We start from the raw sequence: 12,195 nt of genomic DNA on the forward strand, positions 1-12,195 counted from the left end.
AGACAAGAGATTCCCCCTTAGTCCTCACCTAGTGCACACATTAAGAGACACCTTACCTTTGAAAGATTGACCACAAGAAGGAAAGCTGCCTAAGTAATACATGCAAGAATATTCCATTCCAATAGGCAATAGCTGTTCCAAATAGGAAAAGGAGAATAGATATCATTGGGTAGGTGATTCCTTGCTTATTTGAAGGAAGGACATCAATCTCAGGCAACATGAGATTAGACCATGTCTCCTTAAACCAGTCATATCTGTAAGAAAAACATACTCCTTGATCTCAGTTACTAAGTAGGAAAACACACTTGAAATGGAGAATTTATGAAAAAAAAGTACAAAACAATTTTTAAATATTTTTCATTAAACTGAATTTCAAATGCTTACCTTAAAAGAAAAACTGCCAAATTGATAAATGGAATAACTTTATATGGTTTCGATGCAGCATTTAAGGCACTATTGAAGTCCAAACAGTGACCTGCAAACAGAACGTGAATATATTTTAAATGCAGAATAACAGAAATCTAAAAGCTACCACCAGTGATTCTATGCTTCTCTAACTGGTGCTTGTTAAAGCTAGCTCACAGTGAATCATGAGTGCTGAATTAACACTAACTTCAAGTTTAATGTGGTTAGCCTAGCTGTAAAAATCCATTAAAAAAATTACACCTTGTTGACTAAGGTGTAATCAAATTTTTAGCAGTGTACAAATTTCATCATCCTCACCAGCCAAATAAAAATCTAGTATTCAATGTATGAAATATTACATTTCTCCTTGATGAAAACAACTCCACGTACTTGGAAAATAGTTTTTTTATGAAATTAAACTTTTTCACATCTTAACCTCTACTTGAATCATAATCATTTATTTCGCTGTCTGAAAATTTAAATTAAATGTGAAGAAGAATCAGTCCTTTTAATTTTCTGATTTGCTATCTGTGAAAATACTTAAATGTCTTTGGTTACTTACCTTGAATGTTGGTACCATTTCTGCCAGATGCCTAGAAATCGCCTTTACTTGAACATATTTAAACTGTCATTAAGAAAAGGAAATCTTTGCCAGATATCACTAGATCTTTATGCTTTCTTTAAGGTTAGCAGCAAGTGCTACTGACACAAGATCCAGCCCATTATTAATCAGAGGCAAGTAATTCAAACACTGCCATGTCATTATAATGCATAGTATTGCATAGAATATACATCAAGCCAGTCAGTCAAAACTAGCATGAATGTCCCACTCAAACCTATATTTTTCATGATTTTCCCAACTCCAACCTCAAAGTGGAACACAGGTCATATCAAAGGCTATATTACTGTTCGTTTGATTGTCCACTAGGATATTGATTCTCAGCCCTTTGCATCCTCTGTGCAACCAACTATTTTGTCAAAAAACCCTGGTCCCACCACGATAAAAACAAAACACTATTTTTTCCAAGGAGTGTGCGTTTATGTTTACAAGCAGTTTAGTATTGTATTAACTATGAATGGAAATTTGTAGGGCATTAAAATTGCAATGATTTTCACTAGAATATGTTTTATCGCTAAGTTGTTAAAAAAAATTAGACAATGATTTAATAATCAGTGAGAAGCTTGTGATTGCATTTCATTGGTAAACATGTAAATCTTGGAGGTCCCAACTAGATGACCTTCGTATCCCACTGATGGAGAAACACTACACTATGAGACACTATTCAGGTAGAATTCACACTATTTCTCTTACCTGAAGTGAAGAATTCTGCTTTCATATGGCCATATGGAACTAACCAGTCAAGCAATGAAAAAGCAACCCAGAATAGGAACAACTAATAAAAATATATATGAAACTCTTCAACTTCTGGCTGAAAGAGGATGAACCATATCTTGAAAGATAACTGCAGCTTGGATGTAAGAGTTTTGTACAACTGACAAATTTGTGTCATAACTACACTTTTAAAATATGTATACTTTCCTTTCACGTACTCTTCGTTCAATCTTCATGCATTTCTTTGTCCACTAAAGAAGTAGATTTCCTGTTCACTATGTTTTTAGAAAACAGGGCTGGTTAGTTCTTGAATTTCTAGACAGTTACTTGGAACTAGGTGTGCCAAACAGAGTTGCTAACATGGGTTTAACTCCCAGCATTCTGTTTCAGAATTAAGCAATCTATTGCTAAAGTGATCAGAATACCTCCCCTCTAACTTTTTCTACACCCCTGCCCTCTCATAACAAAAGCAAAATATCACCTTTTCTTAGCTGCTATCAGTTCTCATAAAGTGCCACCAGATTCAAAATATTAACTCTGTTTTCTTCCCACAGATGCTGCTAGACCTGCTGAGTTTCTCCAGCAATTTTTGTTTTTATTGCAGTACAGGTATTTATTTGTTTGTTACCTTCAGAATAAAGATGGATTAATTGTCTTCCAAATGCTAATAGAATGTTCACAACAACATATGTAGGCAGATGTATACCATGGAATCTGATCAGCTGGGGGGAAAAAGGTAACAATTCACAAATATGCTTGTTCAAGATTATACTTGAGCACAGAAGCTACACTTAAGCAATTAACAAATACAAAATAAGGAGACACACTGCCCTTATATACACAGCTTTTTAAATGGTTAAGTAATCACATATCCAGATTATCAGAACATCGCCCATTAGAAACTTGCTTGTTAAGTTTAAGCTTCTATTAACCACAATTTATATACATAAAATACCTAACAAAATAAAACACCCCAAGGTGCTTTCAAGGGCGAACAATTAAATTAAATTTTGCCATTGAGACACATAAGGTAAAATGATGGCACTTGACTAAAAATGTTGTCATAAAGAGCATCTTAAAGGAGGAAATAAGGGTAGAGATTTGGAGAAGTTTACAGAGCAAGTTTAAGGTTTTGGAGACCATGCAGTTGAAGATATGGCCACCAGTGGGTGAATCAATTAAAATTGTACTGCAAAATTTGATGAATGTACTTTCATCCTGCAGAGTTGTGGGGCTGGAAGAGTCCACAGAGATATGGATGGGCAAGGATATGGATTTAAAGCAATAATGAAGGAGAGTAAGCAGAGGGTTAATGGGTGAATGGGACCTGGTGCAAGAAAGAACATGGAAAATAAAATATTAGATCATCATTTTTTTTGGAGAGTAGAAGGTAGTTTGGTGTTCAGGATTATGCTGCAATAGTCAAAAGTTGAGGTAACAAAGGCATGGGGGTGAGGGGTTTAGTAGCAGATAGGCTGACGGAGAGATAGATTCAAGGAAATGTTCTCGAGGTAGAAATAGGCAATCATCATGATGATGTGAATATGCGATAAAAAGTTCATCTCAGAATCAAATTTGACACCAAAGTTATGAACAGTCTGGTTCACTTTCAGACAGTTGCCGGGGAGAGGGCTGGAATCAATAACTAGGAATGGAATTTATAGTGGGTCCAACATCAATGGATTTGGTATTCCCATAAATTAACTGAAGGGAATTTCTGCTTATTTAGTATTGCATATTGGATAAACAATTTGTTATTTTTAATGACAGTTGAGGTGGAAGCAAGGTTCTGCTAGCTGTCAATCATGTATACGTGGAAACTAGCTGTTTTTGGATACCATTAATGGTCAGTGTGCAGTTGCGAAACTGAAGGGGGCAGAGGAAACATTCTCAAGGGACCCCTCAAGGTTAATAGCATGAGAGCAAGAAAATAAGTCAATGCAGCTTGTATTCTGCCTGTGATTAGGTAAGAATGGAAAAAGCTAAGTTCAAAAACTGTAAAATATGAGGAAGGATAATTTACCTTTGTCACAGTCAGACAGGGTATCATTTGAGACTTGAATAAGAGACATTTTGGTATTGTGACATAGTGGAAATCAAAGAGACTCAAAATTGAGTTTTTGGAATAAAATAGCAAGGATTTGGGAACCACCAACATACTCAATGACCTAATAAAGAAAACTGGGTGTTGGAGATAGTGTAGTACTTGACAAAGATGTTGGGGTCAAGGGCTGCTTGTTTTTTCTTAAGGACCTGGGTGGCCTCTGCAGTTTTAAAGGAGATAGGAACAATATCTGAAGGACCATTAATATTATTAACTAGCATGGAGGCCAGGCAAAGGATGCTGGATTATCAGCTATTTACTAAAATGAGGACAAAGAAGCAGGATACAGATCACGAACACAATGAACTCAGACTAGAAATGGTCTCAATGTTAATGAGGAAAATTATGAGCTTCTAAGATAGTTTCTAACCACCTGTTCAGAGATGCAATTACATAATTCTGAAGAAAGTGGGGCTAGAAACCAGGCCTCCTGACTCAGTGGTAGAGACAATGCCACTGGTCCAGAAGAGTCTGTGTCTTAACTTCTCGCCCCCTAATTCCTAGAATCTCCATGAGGGGAAATATCCCCTCAGCATTTACCCTGTCAAGCCCATTAAGAATCTGATATTTTTCAAAGCGATCACTTCTCATTCTTCTAAATTCCAATAAGTACAGTCACAACCTGCTCAACTATTGCACAAAAGATAATCCCTCCATGCCAACGATTCTCTGAACTGTCTCTACTGAAATAAAACATGGGGACCAAACCTACTCACAATACTTAAGACTTCTCTACTCTTATATCCCAACTCTGTTGAAATAAATGCCACATTCCATTAACCTTTCTGATTACCTGCTCCACCTGTGTGCTAACTTTCTGCATTTCATGCACAAGTATCTCCAAGTCCCTATGTGTTGCAACTTTCTGTAATTTTTTTCTCCATTTAAATAATACTGTTCTTTTGCTCTCCCTTCTGAAATGAACAATTCCAGATTTTTCCAAATTATACTCTATTTGCTAATATTTTCCCCATTTCCTTAACCTATCAATATCTCTCTGCAAATTGTTTGCATCCCTCTCATAATTTGTCTTCCCACTTATTGTTTCGTTTACAAATCTGGCTACAGTACATTTGCTTCCTTCTTTCAAGTTATTAATATCTACTGTACACAGTTGGGGTCATAGCACTGATCCTGTAGGATCCCACTGATTACAAGTCTTCAATCTGAAAAAGAACACTTACACCAATTTGTTGTTTCCTGCCCATTAGCCAACTCTCTACCCATGCCAATATAATATCTTCAACACCATGGGCTCTCACCTTTTATGAGGTATCACATGAACACTTTTCAGAAATTCAAATATAACACATCTATCCTCTCTGGTTGAGGCATGATTTCCCTTTCATAAGCCATGCTGACTGTCCTTCTTTAGATTGTGATTTTTCATATGTGCTGCTATTACTTACTTAATAATTATTCCAACATCTTTCCAATAGGTATTAGGCTAATCAACCTATAGTTACCCACTTTTTGCCTCCCTCTCTTTTGAACAGAAGTGTCACATTGGCAGTTTTCCAATACTCCGCAACTTCCTTAAATTCAATGATTTTTGGAAAACTACAATCACCACATCCATTATCACTGTAGCTACTTCATTTAGGATACTAGGTTGCAAACCATTAGACGCAAGTGACTTATCTGTTTTTAATCCCATTAATTTGTCTAATATTACTTCTCTACTCTCGGTGATGGTGCTTCCTTCTATCTCCTGTATTCTTTTGTATAATTTGAAGTGTCTTTCAACATAAAGAATGATGCAAAATATCTGTTTACTTCTCTGCCATTTCCTTGTCTCTAAATCTATCCCCCAGGCTCTTTTTCTAAGGGGTCCACACTTCCTTTTCATATAGTTATCTTAGAACCCCTACAATGTGAAAGCAGGCCATTTGGCCCATTGAGTCAGCACTGACCCTCTAAACAGCATCCCACCCAGACCCACCCCACCAAGTTATCCCTATAACCCTGCATTTCCCATGGCTAACCTGCACATCCCTGGACAATATGGGCAAGTTAGCATGGCCAATTCAACTAACTTGCACATCTTTGGACTCTGAGAGAAAACCAGAGCCCCCAGAAGACACTCATGCAGACGTGGGGAGGACATGCACACTCCACACATACAGTCACCCGAGGCTGAAACTGAACCTGTGTTCCTGGGACTAAGAGGCAGCAGTGGTAACCACTGAGCCACTGTGCCACCCCTGTCTGCATGGGTTTTCTCCCACAGTCCAAAAATGTGTAGGTTATTTCCTCTCTTTATTATCTTTTAATCCTCCTTTGGTTGATTCTGATTTTATCCCAGTCTTCGGGACTATCACTGACTTTAGCCTCCTTATGTGCTTTTTCTTTCCTTAACTTCCCTGGGTAACCATGATTGGTTTATTCCTCTCTACGAACCTTTCCTCTTTATTGGGATATATTTTTGCTAAGGATCATTAACCACCTTCTAAAATGTCTGCTACTGCTGGCTTCCTCTTTCCTGCTAATCTGTCTGCCCCGTCCACTTTAAGCGAACTCTGACCTTATTTCGTTGCAATTCCCTATATTTAAGTTTCTCATTCTCAAACAGAATATTAAATTCTATCAAAAATGATCATTAACTCGTCAGGAATCTTTTAGTCAGGTCATTTATTAGATCCTATTGCCTCATTACCCATTACCAGCTCCAAGAGAGCCTGCTCATGATTGGCTCCACGACACACTGCTCTAGGAAACTATCCCTAATGCATTGTATGAATTCATTGTTGTAGCTAACCTTTCAAAATTGATTGACCCAATCAACAAGATTAAAGTTATCCATAATTATTGCTCTAATCTTTCTACATGCTCCAATTAATTGTTGATTTATACCCTTTCTTACAATATAGCTACCATTTAGTGCTCGATACACTATTCCCCCTTTCTCTTGCTTTTTTTTAACTGACGTATGAGGAGAGATCGATGAGGTTTGGATTGTTTTCACTGGAGTTCAGATGAATGGAGGGGATCTCATATAGACTTATAAAATTCTAACAGGACTAGACAGGGTAGATGCAGGGAGGATATTCCTGATGATGGGTATGTCCAGAACCAAAGATCATAATCTGAGGATTCCGGGTAGACCATTTAGGATGGAGATGAGGAGAGATTCCTTCACCCAGAGCCTGTGAAATTCATTACCTCAGGTTGTAGTTTATGCCAAAACATTGAATGTATTCAGGGGGTGGCTAGATATAGCACTTGGGGCAAATGGGATTTAAAGTTATGGGGAGAAAGCAGGATTAGGCTATTGAGTTGGATGATCAGCCATGATCTTGAAAATGGCATACCAGGTTCCAAGGGTCAAATGGCCTCCTCCTAGTCTTATTTGCTATGCTTCTATGTTTCTATAATTTACTCCATACATCATCTGAGCCTAGATCGTCTCTGACAACTGTACTCATTTCACCTCTTATTAACAGTGCCATCCCAAACTTTTTTCTTCCTTCCTGTCTATCCGAAACGTCAAATATCCCTGAATGCTTCTGATCAGAAGTGGAGGTGAGGATCACATAGAGCAAATCATACTGCCAAAACATTGTGATGACCAAAAGCTACATAGTAGGGGATTTAAAAAAAATTGTGAGATGATTTTCTTCAGGGATGGAGACAGAAGGAAGAAAGATTGGAGGTGGAAAGGAGATGTGGATGAAGAGTGATACAAGAAAATGATTAAAATATGAGGCACTGCTGAGACCACACCTGGAATAGTGCATACGGTTTTAGTCTCCTTATCTGAGGAAGGATCTTCTTGCAGTAGAGTGTGTGTGAAGAAAGTTTACTAAATTGATTCCTTGGATGGCAGAAGTGACATATGAGGTGCTATTGAGTTGGTTAGCATTGTATTCACTGGATCGTAGAACAGTTGGATATGGGGGAGTGTGCAATCAGATAGAAACCTCTAAAATTGTACGAAGGACTTGACAGCTTAGACACAAGAAGGATATTCCTGATGAGTTCTGAGGAAGGGTTACTCGATTCAAAACATTAACTCTGATTTCTCTCCACAGACCTGCTGAGCTTTTCCAGCAATTTCTGTTTTGTGACAAAAACAAATATTGGATTAACTAAGTCACATAAAATGGCAACACTAAGAAGGTGGCTTTGAATATGGATTAAGCAGTTTAAATAGAGGGAGAGACTAAGGGAGAGGACAATGAACGCAGAACAGAGAGGGTAATGAGTTGAGCTAGAGGTTGACAGCTTTGTGGATGAGAGTTGCATTGTGTAGTGGCTGAGGGGAGAAAGCTGCCAAGGACCAAATGTACATATCCACAAGGGTTTTGAAAGCTGTCATACTCTTTATCCCATATAAATCTCTGGGAGATTGATAATAAAGCCTGAATATAGATTAAATACTAAAAGAATGTTCATAGCAATCATGCAGATACTTGACGGATAATTGTAATAATTGTAAAACCATTTGTTTCAAAAAAAGCATATTTTTCAATGATTTAGTAAAATATAGTTCCTGACAATGTTAGATAGTTTCAGATTGCAGTATTTCAAAATATCTCCAAAATTAGACAATTCATCTTCCATGCATTTAAAAACTGAGTGCAAAGAGCAAAAAAATAATAACTGGTTTGCTAAATTAAGTTCACAAAACTTAAAATCATTTTTATTTTTAAGCAAACAGCAGAAAACTAAGAAATTAGCTCATGCAGTTTTCCGAACTTGAATATCACTGAGAAAAGATATTGTCAAAGCTGTCAGTCTTGCACTGATAAGGGCAAATGCAAGAACGTAAAGATTCAAACCATCACAACTTATACGCTGGAGAAAAGGGTACTGATTCGTTGGCATGTTGACCATGATTAGCTGAGACATTACCATGGAGAAAACACAGAACTATAGGCCCCCCTAAGTTGCTGGGTAACTCAAAACAGACACGCAGCTTGAAAATATTCTTTTTGTTTACACAGAATAGATCCTTGTGCACAAATACATGTAGATTCTAACAAAGGTAAATGAGCCATGCTATGAGTTCAACTCATTATCTTAAATTGGTGGTTAGTTTAGGTGAATGTGAGTACTCAAATAGCTTCAGGAAACAACTATCCTGAACTGGCATAAAGCACAAAGCAAATACTTAAGTTGCTAAAATAACACTAAAAAGTGGCTTTGAACCAGTGCCTTGAAATTGTCACTTACCTGAAAATGTAGCAGTTATAATAATACTAAAGCAGCAGCAGCAAGAACAAAAGAAGAAAACAGCAACTTCTAATGAAAAACCATAGATAAAAAAATTAAAGAAACTGTATCTTTATAGTGTCTTTTACACGCTAATGATGTCCAAAAGCCCTTTATTGCCAATTTCAAGCCACTGTTCAATTTGTGTAGAGAAAGCTCTAACCAATTGCAACAAAATAATTACCAGCTAATCTGTTTTAGGAATGACTGTTGGGGATAGTATTGGCATGGCAACAAAATGAAGGCCTCTGCTCTTGCTGAAAATAGTGCGACAGAATCTGCCACATCCAGTTGAGTAGATAAGTCTAACAACTTGTTCAAAGTGCATGTGGACTTGAAAAAGCAATTTGTAAAATCCTGGTGTAGGTCATTAAAATGAGTGAGTGTGAGAACTGGATCTTGAATAAGGCTGATGAGAAGTGGATTGTCGGTACTGAAATGTGGCTCTGGCGTTTAGAATCAGCTGACCAGAGTGAAGAACCAAGGAATCTGTCCTTGGGAAATCAGAATCCCAGTATCTTTCAGGATTTTAGCTGGAGGCAAGATGGAAAAATTAAGTAAGTACAACCTTTGGACCAAGTGGGCTAAGTGTTGTTACGTGTTGTGGAAATTTGACCATGAGGAAAGGACTGGCCAGGTTGGAAAATGGCTGGGTGAACAACGTCAGACAGGAGGCATGACAGTGGTGTGCAGAATTGTAGTGAACAGAGAAGATGCCTACAGCCCCTCATGGACTATGTTTAATTATGGATGTCAAAGAACAATATCGCCACAACAGTGCAGCATTCTCTTGCTAACGAGCTGTAATCCCTGCCTAGATTTTGTACTCTCCATGACTTGAACCCACAACTTTCTGTCTCAAATGTCGGAGTTCTATTATTGAACAGTCCGATTCTCATGAGGAATGAGACTCTTCTGTAGTTTTGAGAATAGTTGATGAATGATTTTTAGAAACAAAAATGTCTGGTGATACTCTGGGACCATCAACAGAATGTTTGGGAAAGAGGGAGCATCAGAGTATAAGCAGAGTCTACTTTGCGATTTACGAGTAAACTGTTTCCTTTGCTTACTTGTTTAAAAGCTCAGTGAAGTGTGTTTTGTTGGAACTGCAGCTTTATATTGATGGGCCTTAGTCCAGGTGTCATTGTGACATTATAGTGGAACTCAGATCATTACCTGAAACTTCTTTTCAATGCCCCTCCCAGAAAGGGGTCACTGTGGTTTATAGCTGATGATAAAGGCATATCTATGGCCAAGAAATCTCAGTGAGTAAATTTTTCAAAATAAATATACTCTTTATCTAAATCTATCCATATAGACCAAAGTCAAGATATTCAAAGAGGAAAATCTGAAAAAAAAAGGAAGTCTAATGCCTAGACTTGCTGCTGGGGCTGCAATTTGTCAGCGTATATGAATATTTCACAATATGGGCAGCTGTGGCTTGATTAACAATATAAAATGTTCAAAAATGGTATTCTGTCCCCTTGTTCAAAGTACCTTACAGTTTGTGCCTAAGTACAGTACAATGCTTGAACTACTTATCTATAAGTATAGGTTTCCAAAGCCTTTATTAAATAGACTGTGTAGTGAACTAAGAGTTCATAACCTCTGCCAACATTTTGAACAATAACGAAAGTGTTGTCATAAACCATGAAGTTGAATTGAATTGAATTTATTGTCACATGTACCGAGGCACAATGAAAAACTTTGTCTTGCAAGCAATACAGGCAGATCAAATAATTAAGTAGCATACATAAGTAAATTATAGGTAAACAGCGGCAAAAACAAAAACACGTACAGGCGAATGTTAAGTTTTTGTGAGTCCATTCAGTATTCTAACAACAATAGGGTAGAAACTGTTTCGAAATTGGCTGGTGTGTTTGTTCAGGCTTCTGAACCTTCTCCTTGGTTCTAGAAAAACATTGCCAGGGTGGGATGGATCTTTGAGAATACTGGCAGCCTTTCCTTGACAGTGGGCCTGGCAGATGGATTCTATAGATGGGAGGTTGGTCTTTGTGATTCTCCAGGCCAAGTTCACCATTCTCCGTAACCGTCTCTGATCTTGAATGGTACAGTTGCCATACCAGGTTGTGATACATGCAGAAAGAATACTCTCAATGGCGCACCTATAAAAGTTGGCAAGTGTATTTGCCGTCATGCCAAATTTCCTCAGTTGTCTGAGGAAGGAGAGATGTTGCTGGGCCTTTGTAACCAGTGCATCCACATGAAGAGTCCAAGGAAGCTTGCTGTGAATGACCACTCTCCATTCGTTCCACCTCTGTGCTGTTGATGTGCAGGGAGACATGAGTAACTTCCCGCCGAAAGTCAATAATGAGTTCCTTGGTTTTGCCGGCATTGAAAGCAAGTTGTTCTCAGTGCACCATTTTTCCAGATCTTCCACCTCCCACCTGTAGTCTGTTTCATCGCCATTTGAGATTTGACCGACTATGGTGGTGTCATCAGTGAACTTGTAAATGGCATACAAGTTGTGCCACACAGACTGAACTGCATTGTTAAATAATTTCTTTGATTTTAATTTCCAGCCTAGCTTCACTGAAGCAGTGATGAGCGAGCAATACTGAGTTATATCAGGAAGCAATTGTGGATGGCCTTGTCAGTGATCTAGACACAACTGTACAGAGATCATGGAAGGGTTAAGATTGTTGGGGTTATTGTGATGTGCTTAAAATAGTTTCTCTGTTGGCAGAAATGTGAGGAGGGCAAGAGAGCATAAATTTGTCCAGTATTACATAAAGAGAGGTGAAAAGATTAAAATCGACAAGGTTGAGAAACAAAGTAATAAAAGGAAAATAAGCTGGAGAAGGTAGTCAGGATTTGGGAGGAGAAACAAGAAAGATTTTAAAGGTAGTCACCAGTGACATTCTCCTAGGTGATCATACTTGGTAGCTTGTACTATTTGCTACTTCTATCAGTATATGGTACAGGGTAAGGGCTGCCTGAGGTTCCTTTCCATCAACCTTCCTTGGTCTTCAATTTGTCTTTGCCTATAGTGTCAATGATAGAGGATGCACCACCATAGAGAACTGGCATTGAATAGGAGCACTATCCTTAGATGACAAGAAGGTTTATTGCATTATTAAATAACTTATTTGATTTTAATTTCCAACCTAGTTTCAGA

At 37.9% G+C, this 12,195-nt stretch overlaps 1 protein-coding gene across 2 annotated transcripts in view; it reads right to left on the reverse strand.

Moving 5' to 3' along the window:
• Positions 1-12,195, reverse strand: part of pgap1 (post-GPI attachment to proteins inositol deacylase 1) — a 151,668-nt gene that overhangs the window by 31,465 nt on the left and 108,008 nt on the right. For both annotated transcript variants that reach the window (XM_043692909.1, XM_043692908.1), the window contains 3 exons: positions 2,367-2,460; positions 385-475; positions 57-254 (listed from right to left, as the gene is read on the reverse strand). In XM_043692909.1, the coding sequence (XP_043548844.1) occupies positions 57-254; positions 385-475; positions 2,367-2,460 (383 nt within the window). The remainder of the gene's footprint in view (positions 1-56; positions 255-384; positions 476-2,366; positions 2,461-12,195) is intronic.

The sequence above is a fragment of the Chiloscyllium plagiosum genome, chromosome 7, assembly GCF_004010195.1.
Source record: "Chiloscyllium plagiosum isolate BGI_BamShark_2017 chromosome 7, ASM401019v2, whole genome shotgun sequence".
Taxonomy (NCBI): Eukaryota; Metazoa; Chordata; class Chondrichthyes; order Orectolobiformes; family Hemiscylliidae; genus Chiloscyllium; species Chiloscyllium plagiosum.